This window comes from Bison bison, unplaced genomic scaffold (genome assembly GCF_000754665.1).
Source record: "Bison bison bison isolate TAMUID 2011002044 unplaced genomic scaffold, Bison_UMD1.0 scf7180017864233, whole genome shotgun sequence".
Taxonomy (NCBI): domain Eukaryota; kingdom Metazoa; phylum Chordata; class Mammalia; order Artiodactyla; family Bovidae; genus Bison; species Bison bison.
Genome location: NW_011494805.1, coordinates 1,248,385 through 1,271,638, shown reverse-complemented (window position 1 = coordinate 1,271,638; position 23,254 = coordinate 1,248,385). Strand labels below are relative to the sequence as shown.

The following is a 23,254-nucleotide window of genomic DNA, read 5'->3' as shown; positions in this document are numbered from 1 at the left end:
AAAAAACTGCCTTTGAGCTGAGTTCAGAATAATGTTTTCAAGCTCCCCCATCACCAAATTCCCCAAATGACAGGAAAATGTGAAAACCTTTCCCTCAAGAACTTAGGTGTCTCTTCCATGGCTTAAGTCCAAAATGTCTTTGTAGTCTCTGCCTTGTCTTAAACATGTATGGCAATTTTGAATTTCACCCCATAAAATATGTGTTTACTTTTTTGAAAAAATGTTACCTCCCCACAACAATATTTCAGTAAAACTGAAGTTCAGATCCAGACGTATTACACCCCGCCCCACCCCGGTACACCATTAGCTACTCCTGTGGGGTGCAGACAATCAGAATTGAGAAGGTCAAGCCAATCAGTTGAGGATAGTTCCTCTCGCACTTGACACTCCCTTGCTTCTCCACCTCCCATCCAGTTATTTCTAAGATCTTATTGATTCTTGCAATACAATATTGCTGCCTTCCACCTTCCTTTAGAAATTTCCAAGACCACACCCCAGTTCAAGTTCTGTTACCTCAATCTTCGGAATCCCGCCAAAGCCCTTTGAGGACCATGCTTCATTTCCTCCAATTCTAATTTATCTCCCAAAACAGAGGCCAAAATATTGCTCTTATGTCTAAACATTTTTTGTGGTTATCTTTGTGGCTCAGCTGGTAAAGAATCAGTCTGCAATGCAGGAGACCTGGGTTGGGAAGATCCCTGGAGAAGGGAAAGGCTACCCACTCCAGGGTTCTGGCCTGGAGAATCCCATGGACTACACAGTCCATCTTTCACTTCACTAATGTCAGTGCAATAAGCAAAAAATGCTAAGGCTCCAAGCTTACACTATAGAAATCTGACAGATTTGAAAGAGGACGGGCTTTTGAAAACAGAGTCTTGAATCTAAAGTTCTGCTCTTCTACCCACGAGGTTGAAGGCAACCAGATAACCATGCTACATACTTCTTTATGAGCTACAGGTTTCTCAAGACTTACTAAAAGGGGAAGCGGAGGAGGCCATACGCACCCGCCTAATAGGGTAATAAGATGATGAGAGATAACACAGGAGACAAGACTGCACAGTACTGGATAGTCAACATGGACTCAATCAACGGTAACGACTACTACTATGGCTGCTATGACTATTTTTATTTTATTTTAATTATTATTATTTTTGGCCACATGAAATGTGGGATCTTAGTTTCCCAACCAGGGATGGAAACCAGGCCCCCTGCTTTGGGAACACAGAGTTTTAACCATTAGACCAGCAGGGAAGGCCTGACGACTTTTATTTCAAATTTGATTCTATGCAACATTTAAAACCTTATCTCCCACTATGATCTTCATTTCCAATAATCTGGGCAAACTTAATTAGCTTTTTTTAAAGCCGTATTTCAAATTTGTAGTTTTTCCTGCATCCATTTTTTTTTGTTTAGGATGGTCATGGCCTCAATCTTCACCTATAATTGAAGCCCTAGCCTCAAAACTGCCTTGTCCATGAAGCTGAAAATCTGTCTTGAAGCTATTCTTAAGGCTCTTTGCCTTTTAGTGAAGCAGTTTCTGTGCTTGTTTCATTTGCTCTCCCCTGGAAGGCTGCCTGGAGGAGTGACTATGTTAAATACAGCATGGTTTCTCCCAGGGTACCTTACATAAATAATTAAGGAATTGAAGCACTGCCTGTTGACTAAAATTTTCTTCTGGAGATTTTAGCTCTGATCCTTCCATAAACAAAAGCATAGAGACTGCTCTAAAATCAACCTTGAAGCACAAGGTTTCCATCACTTTAAAGAGACCTGGAGTGGTCACGCGATTTGCCCCCAAGCGCAGCATTAGACCAGAGCCAGGCGCACACAGCATGGCTCCTGTCTGCCTTCCTGGGCCTTTTTCATCCTGCCGTCCAGCTTTCATGTTGGAATAAGTGAATCGAGTCATCTGTGCTATTTAAGAATGGGGTGACCTGTTACACCTGCCCTTACAACTAGTAGTAAATCAAAGTCTGATGTGTAGAGCGTATATTCCTGTGTGTTTGTGTCTATATTTAAAAATGGATAACCAACAAATTCCTACTGTGTAGCACAGGGAACTCTGCTCAGTGTTACGTGGCAGCCTAGATGGTAGGGGAATTTGGGGGGAAATATATATATATCCCAAAATGAATCCCTTTGCCGTCATCTGAAACTTCCACATTTGTTAATTAGCTATTGTTGTCGTTTTAGTCACTAAGTTGGGTCTCTCTGCAACCCCGTGCACTATAACCTACCAGGATCTCCTGTCCATGGGATTCTCCAGGCAAGAATACTGGAGTGGGTTGCCATTTCCTTCTCCAGAGTGATTGGCTGTACTCCAACACACAAAAAAATTAACAAGTTTTTATTAATGAAATTTTCAAACATCCACAAAAGTAGAGTGAATGATATAATGAGCTCCTGGCTGCTCTTCCCTCATTTCAGTAACTACCAAAGTTGTGCTACTTTTCACTGTTTTCAAAATATATTTGTCTTTTGCAAAACTGAAGACATTTGAGCACTTTTATCATTTGTCAAGAGCAAACACTGAAATAGAACTTAATTAAATGCACAATACCCTTACATTGAAAAATAAAATGCCATTAGGACACAGAGTTCCCAAGTGTTTGGCAGTTTTGTTGGGTCCTTTCCAAAGACTCAACTTGTATCCCCATTTGTATAGTCCAAATGTTTTATAATAAGTGTGTTCTAGTTCAAGGGTGGGGATATAATTTAAGACACAAAGATGAATTCTGTCAGCAAATCCCAAAGGACGCTGCTTTTTTATAACAGTACATTTTTTTAATTTTCAAAATTAAAATATCAACATCACTAGCAACACCAAATCTACTGTGTAAAGTTCAAATTTTCTTTGCTTGCTTTATTTGTTCTTGAACTGTATCCCATTAAGGGAGTATGGTCAGAGTGCACGTGTGCTCAGTCGCTTCAGCTGTGTCTGACTCTTTGCAACCCTATGCACTCTAGCCCTCCAGGCTCCTGCGTCCATGGGATTCTCCAGGCAGGAATACTGGAGTGGGCTGCCATACCCTTCTCCAGGGCATCTTCCTGACCCAGGGATCAAACGTGCGTCTCTTATGTCTCCTGCATTGGCAGGCGGGTTCTTTACCACTAGCACCACGTCGGAAGCCCTACAGTCAGAATACATATAGTTTATTTGAATTCTTTTCTCTGCGCAGTTATGTTATAAACTTGACGCACAGTCATTTGTCTCGTTTTATTTAATACGTATACATATAGCTGATTCACTTCATTGTATAGTGGAAACGAACACGACATTGTAAAGCGCGTATATTCCAATTACAAAATAATAACAGAAGAAGGTGGGATGATTTGAGAGAATAGCACTGAAACATATACATTACCAAACGTAAAACAGATCGCCAGAGGGAGTGTGATGTGGGACGCAGGGCACCCGAAGCCGGGGCTCCGTGACCACCGGGAGGGGTGAGGTGGGAGGGGACACCCGTGTGCTTAGGGCCGGCTCACACGGACGCACGGAAGAACCGTCACACCATTGTGAAGCAATGATCCTCCAGCTACAATTAAACCAGTTCCCCTTATGCCTCACACACAGGGTGAAACTGCGCCCCTCATTTAAGCTTGGCTCATCCCTGCTGTCTGCAGTTGTTATTTCATAGCACCCTCCCTTCACTTCCAGAAATGTTCTAGTTTGGATAATAATAATGGTAATAAATAATAAGTACCTATGTACTTGCTGAACAAAACCTAAAAAAATAAATAAAATTAAACAAGTAAATTAAAAAAAACAATAACAATACAGAGACTTTTGAAGCAATGAAAATGGGGCAGGAAATGCGCGTGAATAAAGGAGCGCGGGCGGAAGCGGAAGCGGCGGCCTCGAGGGCCGCCATGTCTGCACTCACGTTGCAGCTCTCGTCGTTGTCGGGCCTGTGGGGCAGCACGAAGGCGGACACGGAGAGCGGCCCGTCGCAGCGGTCGGCAGGCTGCGTGAAGTCCAGGCAGCTGGTGAGGATGCTGTAGTAGTGGGTGGGCACGGGGACGGAGCTGCCCTCCACGTACCTGGCACGGGGAAGCAAGACGAGTTAGGGCTGACGGAGAGCGCTTTGTGAAGGGTGGTCAGTGAACGCTGCCCCAGCGACTGTCAGGACATCCGTCTCAAGGGAGTCGCCTTCTCACTTAGAGCGTTACCCACTTCTCTGTCTTTGAATATAATGTTTTCAATGCCCAGTATCTCCTTTCTCTCAACCTGGCAGAGCAGAAAAGATACTCGAGACAAAGGAAAACCGCCTGAACCCAGACTCAGAGGCTGGACACAATGACAGGTCAACGGCGTAGCAATGGAGGCAGCAAGTGGGAGGCAGCAGTGGGAGGGGGGGCTTCTGAGCGCGAGCGCTGTGGCGTTCCACTGAAAGCTTCCGTGCTTGGAAGCACCATTGCGAGGTCCACATTTCAGGAGAATAACTCTCACAGGTTTGTATCAAATGGGCCAGAGGCAGAAAACACAGGAGCTCGGAGAAGAATAGCCCTTTCAAGCCACAGTGAGGGCCTGAACTTGGTACAGAGAACTCATTTACTAAAGAAAATTCTAAGGACTGAGTGCTAAGCGTAAATAATCTTTGCCACTAGAGCACAGCATAGGAAGTGATAATTCCTTACTTAGTTTTCTCTTATCTTCATTTTAATCATTTTCAAAATACTGAAATTACAATTAAGCTGATAATATAATTTGAGCTTAAAACTATAACAATAACCATCAATAAATGTATGAGTAAGATAAAATTTCTCTTAGGATGACTGGAAAGGCAGTAAGATCTATTTCATTACTTATCTATATGAAAAAAATTAACATTTTTGTCTAATTAACTATAAATCACAATTAAACCCTCTCATATTTTGTGTTTAATTGTGGTTTATAGTTAATTAGACAAAAATGTTAATTTTTTTCATATAGATAAGTAATAAAATAGCTCTTACTGCCTTTCCAGTCACAATTAAACCCTCTCATATTTTGTGTTGGAGAAGGCAATGGCACCCCACTCCAGTACTCTTGCCTGGAAAATCCCATGGACGGAGGAGCCTGGAGGGCTGCAGTCCGTGGGGTCGCTGAGGGTCAGACACGACTGAGTGACTTCACTTTCACTTTTTACTTTCATGCACTGGAGAAGGAAATGGCAACCCACTCCAGTGTTCTTGCCTGGAGAATCCCAGGGACGGGGGAGCCTGGTGGGCTGCCGTCTATGGGGTCGCACAGAGTCGGACACGACTGAAGTGATTGAGCAGCATATTTTGTGTTACTCTATTTCATGCATATATAAAATTAAGTGATGATCTATTATGAATTTGTTGTATTTATAACTTCTTGTCTTCTCCACCAGACTGTGAGTTCCTCATGAATAGAGTATGCCTAATTCTTTTATATCCATAATAGCACCAGAGAGAGGGACAGAAATGAGATTTGATCAAAGTTTATATGCAATTTCCTATTAAGATGTACTGACTCAGAAAACCTAAGGAATTTTAAAAGTCCCCTCCCCCCAAATAAGGGAAACAAGGGAAAATTATTTCCACAAGAGTTATTACAGAGTAAATGAAAAAATTTAATCTTTTGATACGTATTCTTTGATGGAGCTGAAAAGTGCATTTATTTAGTACAAACTCCTGTTGCTTTCAACCCCCAATGCCATGTTTCATAAAAGGCCCCAAAAGAACTGACGAACTCACAAGGAGATTCAAAGAATAACAGGTTTAACAGGCATCAGCTCTTCTCCAGTACATGAATATTTGAAAAATATTCTTGAGTGAGATCTTGGAATTTAAAAGCTTACTGTTTGATTTTGTCTTGTGTGTCGTGTAAGCCATCGTAGTCATAGTCAAAGATTGGTCCACTTATCACATTAACTCCATTTCTTTCTGAAGCGTATTTCTTCACCAGAACCCTTTGGAAATAATTCCAGATGCCTGTGCAAAGACAAAAATCAGTTCTTTGTGAACAAAACTCCTTGCTTTGGTCAAATTCTCTCTAGGATGTGTTAAATAAGACACATATCACAAGTTAAGAGACAATAGAGCTGTTGTGATTCTTGAGAACAATCCATCGTAAAGCACTAGCAGTGTGTGTATCATTTATGAACCAGAAAAGACATGGAGACATTCATTGGTAGAGGAGTTTAACCTAGGTGAACAGTCAGGGAAGGCTTTGCAGAGGAGATGGTTATTAGGCTGAGGTCTGAAGGATAGGGGGGTTTTTTGAGCAAAGGGATAGAGACAGAACATTCCAGGAAGACAGAATAGCTGTGCAACGGAGGAAGTACAGTGTTTGTGAAAAATTGAAAAAAGGCCTTAATCTACTTTTTTTTCTTTCACGATGTCATAGGTAGAGTAATTCCCAAGTTTATGTCTCTAGCCCTAACCTTTCCATGCAGCTCCAGACATGTCCAACCACCCATCTCACTGTGCATTTGAAGACTTCATAATCATATCTAACAAAAAATTATTCAAACAGAGTTCTTAATTCTCCTTTTCACTCCTGTTCCATCTCTTGGCTTCTCCATCACAGTCAGTGGCACTCGCTCTCAGATGTTCGGGTCAAAATCCTAGGACTCACCCTGGACTTGTCTGCTCTGTTCATACACATGTGGCAAACTCCTGTCAGTGAGACCTCCAAAACACAGCCCAGTCTTCTAAAGCTGACCACTTCTCACCATTCTCACTGCGTCCACACTGATCTAAGCCACCATCTTCTCTGCCATGAGCTACCACAAAAGACTACTTCCTGGGCCCCCTGGGAGAAACTCTTCTTTCCGTGTAGCTCAGGGGTCCCCAACCTCCAGATCTAATGCCTGATGATCTGATGTGGAGTTGATGTCATACCAGAAATAAAGCACCCAATACATGAAATGCACTTGAATCATCCCCCCAAACCATCCCCTTCCCATCACAGAAAAACTGTCTTCCACAAAACTGGTCCCCTGGGGCCCGCGGGCTGTATGAGGCCATTCTCTGGAGCAGCCAGACGGATCCTCTTACACCATGAATCGGAGAGTGACTCACACTCCCCAGCACCCTTTTCTCACACTCCAGATGATTTCTCCCGTAATTAGAGTAAACCCGCAGCTCTCCACCATGGCCCCTGCCTCCCTCTGTGGCTCTCCTTCCCATTCTTCCCCCCAGCTACAGGCTTCTGCCCCTGCTTGCTGAACGTGCTTCAGAGTAAGGCGCCGCACATGCTCCTCCCTCTATCTGGAAAACTCGCCCTTGGTCTGTGATTCCCGGGTGTCTCCTCCACTCTGCATTTCTCAGTTTCATGGTCATCCTCTAGAGAAGACTTTTCCTGTCCAGGCTAGCTCCAATTCCACTACAGTCGATCGCCGGGGAAGGACAGGGGTGGAAGGGAGAAGAGAAAAGGCAAGAGAGGACAGGCAACGCAAACCAGAGAAGCTGGCTCCAAAATGTTAGATGTGACTTACTGCACTCGACGCTATTGGGTGGTCAAAGGACTCATTCAGGTTTTTCTGTACGATGTGATTGAAAAACTCGAACTTGTTGGCCAACCTGATACATGGGGGTTATGAGGTCCAGGCTGTTATCATTTCTTACCTCCTCTAATTAAAAAATACTTGGGCATTTTTCCCATGGGGTTTCAACTGCTGATGATCCTCTATTCTAAATGAGAAGGACAGAGCAGCCACCAGAGCCAAAACACCACGGATAATTATTTGCAATAAAGAAGGGAGGACAGTGGGGGAAAAGTTCAAATGTTAACTTAAGCATAAAAATTGGAGAGGCACAGAGGGAAAGAAATAACAATGGGAACAGTCAAAAGGCCAAACCCGCAGAAATGTGGCCTGTGAAAAGCCATCCCCACTGAAGAACAGCGGGCCCTCTGTGAAGGGCCTCTGGCCACACCAGCCTCAGGGTGGGACCGTGTGTGTGTTTCCTTTATTGCTGCTTGGTCAAAAAGGCATCAGCAAAGAAGAAAGAAATCCAGGAAACCCAGATTTGTGGAAACTCAATGCAGCTGCATTCCATGTAATATTATGACAAATGGATTTACGTGAGTTTATGAAACATTTCTCCACTGGGCCTGAGAACAAACCAGGAAACCTCCTTTTAAAAGCATACTTTAAATTTTCACTTATATGCAACAGATTCTACCTTTGAATAAGCCCTTATTTACTAACTGAGGACATCAAATAAACATTTTTTTCTCTAAACCATGCTGGCCATTTCACTGATGGCAAGTTGAGGAGGCTTGGCCCCGTAGATGACACTGCACCATCTCATGTTTCTGTTCTGAAATTGTATTTTAGTCCTCAGAGTCATGTAACACAGCCCAATGCTCCTTTACTAAGTAAAATTATGTAGAAATGTTTCCCTTTCCCACCCTTCCTAGAAGTATCCAGGTCTGCTTGCTGTAAATGAAATAAAGGGAGGTCAAGTCTACTCCACAATGCCTTCTCTGTCTTTGAAGACATGGATGGATGGATGCATGCATGCATGGTAGATGGAAGGAAGATGGATAAATGGATGGTTGGATGGATAAATGGATGGTTGGAAAATTAATGGACGGATGGATGGATGGAAGGAAGATAGATGAATGGATAGATGTATGGGCAAGTGAATAAATTCTTTGTTATCAGAAATAGAAAATGGATTATTTTGTTCATTGGACAATTAAGTTACAAATCCATATAAGCCATAGAAGTCATGCAATCAAATCTTATCATTTTACAAATGAGAGGCGAAATGGCATTTCTATGATCACACAGGCAGTGGTCACACTCCAGGGACCAGAACTCAGTTTGGGAGCCAGAGCTCACCATGCTTATGCCATTCATTTCATCACTATCACTCACAAATATTTATATTGTATAGAAAGAAATTATGAGTGTATATAATTTACACAGCCTGAAAACCAGCTGAATTTATACTTTGATGATTCAGAAGACTCATTAAGTCTTGCTAGGTTTCAGGATCAATATTCAGACTACATCATCACCATTCCCCTAAAGGAAGGACTGTTAATGGCTTTTACTATAACATTTAATAAATAAATACAGATGCTATTAAATGTTAGATAGCATCCAAAATACAGAGAAGACTCTCTAAACCACCTATAGCGTGAGCATTGAAATACGGAGAACAACAGACTAGAAGCACAAACTTGGTTTAGCTTAGCTTCTACCATTCATGACCCGAGTCACTTCTTGTGACTTTAATTTCTTAACTATAAACAAGGGCTAAATAATAATCCATCAAGCTCCCTCGCAGATTCATAATTTGGATTAGCAGTAGAGAATTTACATTAAAGGCTGCTGAAAATAATAAAGGCTAAACACATGAAAGTTATTAAAATGAATATAGAGGTAGGAAAGGTAAGTGGTAAATTTAGAAACATTTCTTCCCACAAATAATAATCTACTAGGTAAATATTGGACTTACGTTTAAAAGCAGGATACATTGGAACCATATTGGTTACAAGGAATGCATCATATTTAGCTTCTGGGGACGAGCTCAGATCTAAACATTAGGAAAACAAATACTATTACACACTAAAATCGACATCAATAAAAAAAAGTAATCTTGTAAAATGACCCAAATAACATGCGATGACTGGACCTGCTCTTTCATTTCCACTTACCCCTCTTATGTGCCATCGCCTACTTCTCTTCCCACTCCACCTCTCTTCTTCACTCACTCGTTCTTAAATAAAATTTTCATGTTCTTTTGCTTCCAACCTAATCTTGGGTCTACTAAGTATTATGTAAAAGAGTTCCTTGACTTTACCGGTGTAATTTGGACTTTAAAAAATGTCATCAAGGTAATGAGAGATAATTAAAGGGCTTCATGTATTAAGAGATCACATCTATAGTATTATTTAAAAGATTAATGTCTTATTAATTTCCTATTTCACTTTTAGATTCTCATTTAATGATGTCAGGAGACACACTGAATGTTCCCTTGCACTTTAGAACTCCCCGGGAATAGGATTTGTGAAAGCTGGTCTCTTTTTCTGGCTGCTTTTGGAAGGCTCCCAGAGAAATTCATCTCCTCAACCTCTTGAGCACCCCTCTAAAAACCACCGAAATCCTAAATACCAAGTTGCACACGCCAGACTCCACAAAATAACACCCCTCTAGAATGGTTAGATCCTGGTCTTCTGTAACTTACAGGGAGGAAAGAGGAATCCATAGGACATCTGTTTATCATTTTTGTAGGCCAAACAGCTCTGACTGAAACTCGGAGAAACGCGGACGTCGGGCCGGACACAGTTGGTCAGGTGTGCAGGGATGTCAGAGACGTCAGCCTGAACGGTGAGTCACAGGTCGTCAGCAAAGCCGTGGGGGAGATAGTACCAGACCAACAGGGGCACTGAACCAGACTGCTTGGTTCCAAACAGCCAAAGCCAGAACCCCATTAGCTGTTACTATAGCTTATACTCTGATAGTCCCTCTTTAAATAAACAAAAAAGAGAGGACTTCCTTGGCAGTCCAGTGGCTAAGACTCCATACTTCTAACTCAGAGGGTGAGGTTCAATACCTGGTCAGGGAACTAAGATCCCACGTGCCACTTGGCCAAAAAAAGAAAAATATACTCTTAAAAAAAAAAAAAAAGATCTCACTTTCAAATGCATTAAGCTAGTAATTTTCAAACTCTCTTTTTCTACTAGCAGAACTCTCTTATCAGTCTTAGGTAAAACAATAATACAGAAGGCAGAAATCTCACTGTTGACATAATGAGATTCCACAGAAGACAGCTTAAAAAATAATATTCTCAGGAATAATATAGACATATCTCCTATTTAAAAAAAATAACTGTTTATGTATTGTATGTGCCCGAGTACAAATAACAAGAAGCTATGTTTGGGGCAGTTGAAGTAGTCCTTTGTATTCAAAAATTAGAAACATATCTCAACTGTAATAAATTTTTCTAATTTCTGATATAAACTGAACTATCTCATCTTTACCAAAACTGAAACCCCAACATAAAACAAACCTTCATTAAAAAAAAAAAAAACAAGATGTTAGTGGGTCAGGCTGTGATGTGTGGAGCTGTGGGTATATGGGAAATCTCTGTCCTTTCCATTCAGTTTTGCTGTGAACCTAAAACTGCTCTAAATAATAAGTCTATTAAAACTCACAGCCAAATCTTGATAGCTTCTGAAACTACTGGGGCATGACAAGCACAGTCAAAGAAACTAACAGAATTAGTATGCTATGCCATTTTACATATTACCGTGAAGTTAGAACATGGCAGAAAGCCTAATTCAAAATATTTTACAATAGACCCAATGTAGGATTTCTTTCATCAGGAAAAATTAAAGTCTTTTCTAAAACAAAATTCTGTTCCGCCAGCAATCATTCTATTAAGGCACGGAGCGTAATGACATGAAGAACATGAAACCCAATGTTCTCAATGACCTGTTTGGAAACAGTGTATGATGTCCAGAGTGGCATTAGAAATATTTCACTATAACCGCTTTCAAAGTCAGTGTGATATAAGATATCATATCTAGTCCGATAGAGCACGGCAGGCCGTCCGTAGAGGAGATGTCTCTCTAGGAGAGAAAAAATAATGTCTTAAATACAGATTAAAATGTACATCAAATGTTAAAGACTCAAATGAAGAGAGTCAAGTTGTCCAACATTTGCTTGCTTACTATTAATAATGTAGTTCCTTCTCCTTAATTTAATCAGGTTAGTGTTCCTATCACTTTGGTGGTTTATTTGATCACCTACGCATGGGTCAAGGCTTCCAGTCACCAAAACTGTAATTCAAATGCCATATTTATTTTAATAATTATTTTCCAGTTGTAAAGAATTTTAATCCACATGGGAAAGAAAATTGTGAAGTGATTCAGCTGAATGGGAAGTCAAGACAGTTGTATTTTTATAGAATTAATTCCTTTGACCCTGAAAGGCTTATCAAATTAACCAACGATTTAATTAAGAGAAAGGCACTCTTTGATCATTATTTGTAAACTGCAACTCAAATATGCATTATTTCAGCATAAAAAGTGAGCAGTAATGAGCGTTTAAAGTAAGTAGCTTTGTGACACGTAGGAAAACCCTTTAGGTAAGAACTTAAAGGAACATGTATAGATAAAATAAGTGGCATTCAAGAGGGTCCTTTGAATACAAAAGGAAGGTTGTCAGTTAGCAAAGAACTCATTTAAGACCCCAGAAGGTAGATTCCTCTTACGAAAAATAAAGGTTTGAAACCTTCATCTTCTGAGAAGAAGACAGGGGACACGAGCAGGCAAACCTTCATGCCACACCCACAATAACTGCCTCAAGCTTGATCTGCACATTTTAGAGAGGCCAAAGTCAGAATTGCCATGGACCCTTAGAAATTGGGGTCCTACAGATCAAAATAGTTAGCGACTGAGGCTTCGGCAATTCACGATTCCCTAAGTGATAACCAAAAAAAAAAATTTGCTATGATTTCTATTAGAGAAAATCATTTCTGGCAATCACTTATTAAATTATATATACATGTTGCTTTAATTAAAGTATTACCATTCTACACAAGTAACAGAGAAAACTCTGTAGATTACTTTGCATGACCCTCCCAAGCAGAACTGCTGATTTGAGGCAAAACAGCCCACACTGTTACAACACAAGCCTGTTCAGGGTAGTTGGGCTTCATCAGCACTGCAGTAAATGTAGAAGCCTTGGTTAAGCTGCTGAATTTAGGGACCCACCCCTAAGAATTAGAAAATAATAGGCTAAATATTATATAAATGAAATATATAACAAACACATAAAAAGCCTGCAAATCATAACAGTAGTACTTGGGAGCAGTTATTAACCAGGTCAGACTGTCCTTCAAAACTCAAACCAAACCTTTTCTAGGTTCAAAATTTCCATTAACGTTTTCCTTGATTTCATTTTTGCTGCCTCTGAATTTCCTGGTTTCAGCTGGAAGCAGAAGTATCAAGATTCTTTGAGAAGCTATTCTCTTTTTATCATTCAAGTTTTCATGCTTACCCAACACATTCCTCCAAGCTCAAATGCAAACCTGGTAGATTACCCAGTCTATCCCATTAAGGAGCACAGCAAAAGAGCGACTGTGCTCCTTCGCGCACCACCCCTCTTTGGAGCAGGCGTCAGTCAGCAGTCGGGCAGGCTGTAGACCCCACCAGCTCTGGTTCCTCCTTACTTGTCACCCCTCCGTTCCATGAAGGCTGACTGATTTGCAGGACTGCCCGTGATCACTGTCAGCAACTCTATGCTATGACACGTGACGCCTTCTCTTTCCCCTGGGAATAACTTTGCCACCAATCCTGTCACTTGTCTCCCTTCAAATGTGTTGTCAGTATACCCTCCCTTGTCAAACCTGAGTGTCAGATCTTGGCTTATGGGACAGAGATAAATCATGTGTGCGTGCTAGGTCATTCAGTGTCCAGCTCTGTGTGACCCCATGGACTGCAGCCTGCCAGGCTCCTGTCCATGGGATTCTCCAGACAAGGCTGGAAGTCTTGAGGCTTTCAGCCTCCAGGAGCTCACAGTTCCACGGGAGACAGAAACATAGCGTGGATAACTGAAAGGCAGCCTGGCGCCCACTCCAGCAGAGACACTGACGTGGCCGAACAGGAGCACAGAGAACGGCACCCGCCACAGACGGGGATGAGGGCGTCAGTGCAGCCCTCCGGAGCTTAGGGAGCTAAGACACAGTGAACCCACGTCCCAACTACACCTATGTCCTGGCACAGTCGCTCTTCTCACCCTCAAAAGGGGACGACAAATAACATGGTCTCATCGTTCAGCTCCCACGGAAAAGACAAGGGGACAAGAGGGAGAAAGGGGAGAAAAAGGGGACAAGGCATCCGAAGAGTCCCTTTCTCTTGAAACGTTTCTCTAGTTAAGCTTCTCCATCTCTACTTACGCTTTTGCTCTATATGTACAGACTCAATTTTCTTCAGAAATGTGGGCTTCCTAGCTCCCAGTATATGCACTACTGGAGTTTTTGGCACACAGAGCACAAAGATATCATTATCTGACTCACTTTTCCTCAGTTGTTAACTGACCATATATGAGATGAAGCAAAAAAAAAAAAAAAAAGAAAAGTAGTAGCTTTGGCAGTCTTCTAAGAGCCCACGAGCTCCCCAATGACTGAAGGAACCTACTTGAGTCTTCCTGAAGCCCTATAAGAGGTGAAATCTTTGCAGTAAGAAGCATTTTAAGCCCAGAATCCAAATTTAGATTTCCCTTTTGGGGTTTATCAGGGCTTCCCTGGTGGTTCAGTGTTAGAGTCTGCCTACAATGCAGGAGACCGGGGTTCGATCTCTGGGTTGTGAAGATCCCCTGGAGGAGGGCATGGCTACCCCCTCCAGCAGTCCTGCCTGGATAATCCCATGGACAGAGGAGCCTGGAGGGCTACAGTCCACGGGGTCGCAAAGAGTCGGACACGACTGAGTGAGCCTTTTCGGTTTATCAGGGTATCAAAGAATCACAGGTTCTTGGTCACTGCCTGACTCTGCTACTCCATACGACACCTTAGGCAAGTCATTCACGGCATTTCTGGGTAGCAAAAAGTCCCTGTTGGTTGAGCCACAGAGAGGACTTGGAGCTCAGTCTTTGTGCATGTAAGGGCCCTGTCCTGAGACCAGCCACCCTGGAGATGAACTTCTAGTTTCGAAATACGTTCCTCGTGACTTCTTGACACAGGTCTAGCATAACTTTTGTCTTTCCAGGCTGGGTTCCTACTCCATGAGATTCCAGACGGAGCCTCCACGCCACACCCCAGTCCCCTGTTTACAATAGCGTCTGGAATTCTCGGGACATGCCACAGTTCCCCTCCAGATACCACATTTGGCAAGTACTGGGAGGCGAATCTTTTCAAGTGGTATGGACTTCCCCAGCCCTCTTTTTTTGTCTTCCAGCGTTTGCTTGTCCAGACTGGAGTGTGTATTTCTTTTCCCTCTTCAGCTTTCTGACCCATATTCCCATAGATTAGCTGGCTGACTTGAGAGCCACATGAAAATCTCTCCTCTTTTTCTGTTTGTGTTTTAAACATTCACTCCCACAATAATACGCTCTTACATTTTACCACAGAAGCTCTACCCCAGGTCTCTGCTTTTCCTACCTCCTTTCTCCCCTTTGCCTTATGAGTGTCCACTATCATTTACTGCCGAGTAAACCGCTTCTGGGATTAGACTGGACGCCTCTGTCGGTGCTCTGGTCTTTCTTACCTCGGCCTTTAAAGCACTGTGCTGTAACTCATCAGCAGGCTGAATCTCACAATAAAATAATAACTTAATGAGGACAGCGCTTTTGTTTTGTTTACCACTGTATCTCTGCCTCCAACGTTGCCAGATATTGACCTGGATAAATAAATGACTGTTTTATTTGAAAACAAAATATTGTTCTTTATGACTTTCAAGACCTGGCTTTCTACATATGACCCGTCTACTATAACCCCAAGAGATAGACTGGGCAGACCAGTGTCATCTTCATCTTACTGATGCAGGAACTGAGGATTCATGATTGTGTGAGGTAATTCAGCTACACGACAGCACCCAGAATCCAGGTCTCTGCCTCGGCCCATTACTCTTCTCCTAGCTTCTTGGACAGTCTCCAGGTGGATGCCGCCTGCCAGGTTATTCTAATAGAGAACACGCTGGGTGGAAGGCCCACTTACTCCAGGCAGGAGCTCGGACTCAGTCATGCCTGCTGAGGAGCTCATATGACCAGCGGTTTGTATCCAAGCATCTACTGCTTCAGAAACAACTTCCAAACCCTGCTGTGCACTGAGATTCTCTCAAAACACTCTCTCTTTATTCCGACCCTTAAAATAGGAAGCATTTACAGAGGGAAGCACAGAGGCTTTAGTGTCCAGGAGAACTGGAGTCAGATCTCATCTCAGCTCTTTATAGCTTTGTGATTCTCTAACCTAACCTCCCAGAGCCTCATAGCTCTCTGAGATGCTGCACTCTTTACAAGCAAATCTGTAAAGTGCCTCGCTCTGTCTCGGTCCAGCGTAGTTGTAGTGTGGTCATTTAGTAAAGGGCATTTGGTAAATTCAGGCTTAAATTGAAAAAAGTAGGGAAAAATCACTAGGCCATTCTGGTATGACCTACATCAAATCCCTTACCATTATACAGTGGAGGTGATGAATAGATTGAAGGGATTGGATCTGGTAGACAGAGTGCCGGAAGAACTATGGACAGAGGTTTGTAACACTGTACAGGATGCAGTAACCAAAACCATTCCAAAGAAAAAGAAATACAGGATGGCAAAGTGGCTGTCTGAGGAGGCTTTACAGATATTTGAGAAAAGAAGAGAAGCGAAAGGCAAGGGAGAAAGGGAAAGATAGACCGAACTGAATGCAGAGTTCCAGAGAATAGCAAGGAGAGATAAGAAAGCCTTCTTAAGTGAACAATGCAAAGAAAGAGGAAAACAACAGAATGGGAAAGACCAGAGAGCTCTTCAAGAAAATTAGAGATACCAAGGGAACATTTCATACAAGAATGGGCAGACCAAGGACAGAAAGGGTAAGGACCTAACAGAACCAGAAGATATTAAGAAGAGGTGTCAAGAATACCCAGGAGAACTATACAAAAAAGGCCTTAATGATCTCGATAACCATGATGGTGTGGTCACTCACCTAGAGCCAGCCGTTCTGGAGTGTGAAGCCCAGTGGGCCTTAGGAAGCATCACTATGAACAAAGCTAGCGGAGGTGACGGCACCCCAGCTGAGCTCTCTCAAACCCTAAAAGACAATCCCGTTTCAGTGCTGCGCTCAGTACGCCAGCAACTTTGGAAAACTCAGCAGGGGCCACAGGACCAGAAAAGGGCAGTTTTCATTCCAGTCCCAAAGTAGGTCAATGCCGAAGAATGCTCAAACTATTCTGTGATTGCATTCATAGCAAGGTTATGCTCAAGATCCTGTAAGGTGGGCTTCAGCAGGACGTGAACCGAGAACTTCCAGATGTACAAGCTGGATTTAGAAGAAGCAGAGGAACCAGAGATCAAATTGCCAACATTTGTTGGATCATAGAAAAAGCAAGGGAATTCCAGAAAGACTTCTACTTCTGATTTACTGACTATACTGAAGCCTTTGACTGTGTAGATCACAACAAACTGGACGATTCTTAAAGAGATGGAAATACCAGACCACCTTACCTGTCTCCTGAGAAACCAGTATGCAGGTCAAGAAGCAACAGTTAGAACCAGATATCAAAGAACAGATTGTTTCAAAATTGGTAAAGGAATATGACAAGGCTGTATACTGTCACCCTGCTTATTTAACTTATATGCAGAGTACATCATGTGAAATGCTGGCATGGATGAATTATAAGCGAGAATCAAGACTGCCAAGAGAAAGATCAACAGCTTCAGATATGCAGATGATACTACTCTAATAGAATCAAGATTGCCAGGAGAAATATCAACAACCTCAGATAGACAGATGACACCACACTTATGACAGAAAGCGAAGAGGAACTAAAGAGCCTCTTGATGAAAGTGAAACAGGAGAGTGAAAAAGTTGGCTTAAAACTCAACACTCAGAAAACTAAGATCATGGCATCTGGTCCCATCCCTTCATGGCAAATAGATGGGGAAACAGTGGAAACAGAGAGACTTTATTTTGAGGGGCTCCAAAATCACTGCAGATGGTGACTGCAGCATGAAATTAAAAGATGCTTGCTCCTTGGAAGAAAAGTTATGAGCAACCTAGACAGCATAGTAAAAAGCAAAGACATTACTTTGCCAACACAGGTCTGTCTAGTCAAAGAAAGAAAGTGAAAGAAAGTGGAGTCACTCAGTTGTGTCTGACTCTTTGCGACCCCATGGACTGTAGCCTACCAGGCTCCTCTGTCCATGAGATTTTCCATGGACAATAGTACTGGAGTGGGCTGCCATTTCCTTCTCCAGGGGATTTTCCCGACCCAGGGATTGAACCCGGGTCTCCCGCATTGCAGACAGATGCTTTACCGTCTGAGCCACCAGAGAAGTCCTATAATTTAATCAGAGCCAACAAGCCACAATGATGTCTGGCTCCTTGTGACCCTGTGGACTGTAGCCTACCAGGCTCCTCCATCCATGGGATTCTTAAGGCAAGAATACTGGAGTGGATTGCCATTTCCTTCTCCAGGGGATCTTCCCCACCCAGGGATCGTTTCTCCCCAGGTCTCCCTCATCGCAGGCAGATGCTTTACTCTTTGCGCCACCAGGGAAGCCCACCACTCAGACGGTGTCCTGTCTAGTCAAGGCTGTGGTTTTTCCAGTGGTCATGTATGGATGTGAGAGTTGGACTATAAAGAAAGCTGAGCGCTGAAGAATTGATGCTTTTGAACTGTGGTGTTGGAGAAGACTCTTGAGAGCCCCTTGGACAGCAAGGAGATCCAACCAGGCCATCCTAAAGGAAATTAGTCCTGAATATTCACTGGAAGGACTGATACTGAAGTTGAAACTCCAATACTTTAGCCACCTGATGCAAAGAACTAACTCACTGGAAAATACCCTGATGCTGGGAAAGATCGAAGGCAGGAGAAGAAAGGGATGACAGAGGATGAGACGGTTGGAATGGCATCACCGACTCAATGGACATGAGTTTGAGCAAACTCCAGGAGGTGGTGATGGACAGGGAGGCCTGGTGTGCTGCAGTCCATGGGGTCACAAGAGTCAGACACAACTGAGTGACTGAACTGACTGAAAATCACTGTGGATGCTGATTGCAGCCATGAAATCAGAAGACACTTGCTCCTTGGAAGGAAAGCTATGACCAACCCAGAAAGACTCTTAAAATGCAGAGACATCACTTGGCTGACAAAGGTCCATACAGTCAAAGCTACAGTTTTTCCAGTAGTTATGTACAGATGTGAGAGGTGGACCATAAAGAAGGCTGAGTGCCAAAGGATTGATGCTTTTGAACTGTGATGTTGGAGAAGATTCTTGAGAGTCCCCTGAACAGCAAGGAGATCAAACCAGTACATCGTAAAGGAAATCAACCCTAAATATTCACTGGAAGGACTGATGCTGAAGCTGAAACTCCAATACTTTGGCCATCTAATGAGAAGAGCCAATTTGTTGGAAAGACCCTGAGTGGGAAAGATTGAGGGCAGGAGGAGAAGGAGGCAATAGAGGTTGAGATGACTGGATAGCATCATTGACTCAATAGACATGAGTTTGAGCAAACCCTGGGAGATGGTAAAGAACAGGGAAGACTGGCGTGCTGCAGTCCCTGGGGTCACAAGGAGTTGGACAGGATCTGTGACTGAACGACAACACCAAATTTAGTAAATTTTCAACATCAGCAAGGAATACTGATAGGTAGTCATTAAAATTCAGTGTTTGGAGAAGGAGAAATATCACATGACATCCCTTATATGCAGAGTTTAAAAAGAAACGATACAAATGAACTTACAAAACAGGCACACTTAGAGAGCAAACTTATGGTTGTCTGGGGGAAGGATGGGGGAAGGGATGGTTAGGAGTTTGGGGTAGGCATGTACACACTGCTAAACAGGCACAGACTTAGAGAACAAACTTATGGTTGCCTGGGGGAAGGATAGGGGAAGGGGTGGTTGGGAGTTTGGGATGGGCATGCACACACTGCTGTATCTAAAGTGGATAACCAACAAGGCATAGCACACGGAACTCTGCTCGATGATACGTGTCAGCCTGGATGGGAGGGGAGTTTAGAGAAGAATGGATGCATGTATACATATGGCTGAGTCCTTTCCCTGTTTACCTGAAACTATCACAACGCTCTTTGTTAATTGGCTCTACAAAAGAGAGAGTTAGGAGAAGGCAGTGGCACCCCACTCCAGTACTCTTGGCTGGAAAATCCCATGGATGGAGGAGCCTGGTGGGCTGCAGTCCATGGGGTCGCTAAGGGTCAGACACGACTGAGTGACTTCACTCTCACTTTTCACTTTCACTGGAGCACTGGAGAAGGAAATGGCAACCCACTCCAGTGTTCTTGCCTGGAGAATCCCAGGGACGGGGGAGCCTGGTGGGCTGCCGTCTATGGGGTCGCACAGAGTCAGACATGACTGAAACGACTTAGCAGCAGCAACATCTCCAGTAAAATAACAAAAGTGAGAAGCATTTCATAATTGAAAAGAGCTACAGAGAAGTGTCCCTCTAGTTGTTCAGGGCTCTGCTTTAAATTAACAAGAATCACTAGTTGGTTAAGTCATTTTTCTAATCAAAATAATTTCTCTTAGGGTGTGATAAGGAGCCAAACATGGGTCCTACGGTGATTTTTACCTTTTCCTCACAAAGATGACAGTGAATGCCAGTCTGACTAAGAAAATATAACACACGGCTTAGTAATGTAAGCAGAGAAAAGACTAAGGTGAAAATGAACAGTGCAGTTATTCTTACAGTGAAACTTCCACCTGGCTCCACGGCCAGAAGTGCGTGCTATGAGAAATTTAAGCATCCCCATCTCATTCATTCATTCATTCAACGGATTTCAAAATGAAAATTCAGTACGTTTGCCAAGACATTAACTACATCTGATGTAGAAATAGCAGCCATACAACTAAGATCTGGGATTCATTACAAATGTAGAAATATTAGGGCTTTAGAAATCAGTTTAGATCATAATTTTTGAAGATTATATTGTTCTTTAGTGAAGGACTTGATTCTGTAAATTTAGTATTTCTAATAAAACATTTGTCATTGTTGTTCTGTCACTGAGTCGTGTCCAACTCTTTGCAACCCCATGGACTGCAGCACGCCAGGCCCCCCTGTCCTTCGCCATCTCCTGGAGTTTGCTCAAACTCATGTCCATTGAGTCGGTGATAAAACATAACCTAACATTAATTAAATATACCATCTTCTGTTACCTTGAATTTACCCTGAGTTGTTTCACTATTGGAAAGCACAGCTTTTACAGACGTGGTTGGTACAAATGTATGTTCAGGGCACGTGATTTATTCTGAAAGAATCAGCTACCTACTCGTGTATTTTTTTAAAAACTAGGCAGGAAAATAATACAACTTTACATTTGTATAGAGCTTTAAATGGCTGAAAAGCCTCAGTACATGTTCAAAGATATGCAGAAAGGGGAAGTGACTACTCTGAGCACAGCGCACACAGCACCTCGAATTCACGAGGTCCCCCTCAGCAAAGCGGACCCCGATGATTTCCGGGGGGGACCAGACTTATGAACCAGGCACACCACAGCAGCCTGAAGGAACTCAGACAAGAAAATGGCACTCTGTAGCTGAAGCCCTGACTGAGACAGGGCCCTTAAGGAGACAAACAGCAAGAGACAGGGAGAGAACCAGACAGGAGAGAGGACGCTGAGGCTTACACATACTCTAGAATTTAAACAAGCACCAATCAGACAGTGACATATAGTTATTTGTATTTCATGTAATGGTTTTAGCATCTCTCTCATATCACTCCAGTTATTGGCAATTGCAAATAGCCATTATTGTGCACACATAGCAAACAGTGCTATATAAACTCAGACAACTTTATCAAAAAAGTCTGTTGATATTCAGCCGTTAATTATAATAAAAATAAATACAGGCTCCCTTGCATCATCAGAGGCTGTCCCAGGCTTCCCCAGTGGCTCAGTGGCTCAGTGGTAAAGAATTCACCTGGAACTGGCGGTGAGACGGCTGACAGAACCTGACAGAACGTCTCAGCAATCAAGCCCCAGCTCAGGGCAGGTGCTTAACAAATCCTCGTGAGGGTCCATTGCCATGAAAAAGTAAAAACTTTAAGCCCCGGTGATGTGAAAGCACTGGGAAGTAAGATGTATTCAACGCTGAGCAGAGCAAAGGAACGATGAGGTCGCTAGTCAGCAGTTCGCCAGAAGACGCCTCTTACTCCCGCGCTCGGCAGTGTGAGGCCACTCTTTGTGCCAAGTGTGGGGCTGGTTTTGTCCCAAGAGCGCACTGCCACCAGAAAACGAAGTGAAAGATTTTTTTTTTTTCCCCAGCCAGAAATGTTTTAGGACCATGAAGAGCCAGAGCTTGAATCAGAAAAAACATGAGTGTCCCTTCAAAGCTATCATAACTATTTCATTAGTGGCTTTCAGAAAAGAAACATTTCAGTCATATTTCTCTGCCTTGCTGATTGAATGTTTGAAAAACTCAAATCATGAGACTCTACACTCCTTGATCGTGGTGTGCGTGTGTGTGAATTCATTCAGTCGTGTCTGACTCTTTGTGACCCCATGGACTGCAGCCCGCCAGGCTCCTCTGTCCATTCGATTCTCCAGGCAAGAATACTGGAGTGGGTTGTCATGCCCTCCTCCAGGGGATCTTCCCGACCCAGGGATTGAACACATGTCTCTTACATCTCCTGCACTGGCAGGCGGGTTCTTGATCCTGGCAGTATTGGAATTTTTCCAAATATAAAGACACCATCATCCACTAGATTTGATGTCAAATACTTTGAATCACTTCTAGAGTTTGTGGATTTGTGTACCTTCCATCAACCAAGTCCTTTCTCTAAGGCCGTGTTCATCCAATGACATGTCAAAGAGCCTGTGTGTTCCGTCATCACAGAGAAGCAGGAGGGTGGATATGCAGAAAGAGAAGAAGGGAAAAGATGAAGATCTTTACAGAGAGGAGAAATAAGTCAAGGAAATAAAATCTTCCACGGGTTTCCTCAACCTTTGCTTAATCAGATTGAAGACAGCACATGTGATAAACAGAACCATGTCAGCTAATAAGTAATGCTCTCAAGAGAATTTGACTATGTGCGTCTTGACTGCATGACCTGGGCAGCTATGCTTGAGTTCAGTCTTCTTTTTCACACACAAGGGTCATTCCCTTGCTGTTAGAAGATGCTGTCACCTCTGCTGCAGTAACCTGCCTAGGAGGCTTCCCCTCTTCCTCATCTAATTTCAAAATCAGAAGGAAGAGCCTGGGTGGTAGATCACATTACTGTTCCTAATTATTTACTGCTCTTGTGTAAAGGATTATATGCTTCCACCCATCGCCAAGGAACGTGGAGGACGGGGTCCCTGGGGAGAGAATGTATGTCCCTCTTCCACGGGCTTCACATGCCCTGCTGGCCCCAGTGAACTTGAAACGGAAGTGAGAAATGCCTCATCCAAGCAGAAGCACCGAACCCAGCCAGAAACCCCAGGATGGACACATGACTCGACCCTGCACCAGGACGTCAGCAGGACGCAGGGGCACACACTCCGCCCTCAGCCCCGGTCCCTCTGCCCAGGACGCAGACTCAGGCCTGCAGATGGGGCAGCGGGGACGGGAGAAGCATCAGGATGCGCATCAATACCCAGAATGACTGAGTGGACAGAGAAAGCCATGAGGTGCTCACAGTCAGCT

General features: G+C 43.2%; 1 protein-coding gene across 5 annotated transcripts in view; it reads right to left on the bottom strand.

Moving 5' to 3' along the window:
- The window catches only part of ENPP2 (ectonucleotide pyrophosphatase/phosphodiesterase 2), a 135,502-nt gene that overhangs the window by 4,475 nt on the left and 107,773 nt on the right, over nt 1-23,254 (bottom strand). For 4 of the 5 annotated variants that reach the window (XM_010846194.1, XM_010846199.1, XM_010846197.1 and 1 more), the window contains 6 exons: nt 12,831-12,905; nt 11,406-11,542; nt 10,156-10,291; nt 9,427-9,504; nt 5,811-5,943; nt 3,888-4,044 (listed from right to left, as the gene is read on the bottom strand). In XM_010846194.1, the coding sequence (XP_010844496.1) occupies nt 3,888-4,044; nt 5,811-5,943; nt 9,427-9,504; nt 10,156-10,291; nt 11,406-11,542; nt 12,831-12,905 (716 nt within the window). The remainder of the gene's footprint in view (nt 1-3,887; nt 4,045-5,810; nt 5,944-9,426; nt 9,505-10,155; nt 10,292-11,405; nt 11,543-12,830; nt 12,906-23,254) is intronic. The other variant, XM_010846195.1, reaches the window with a different exon arrangement.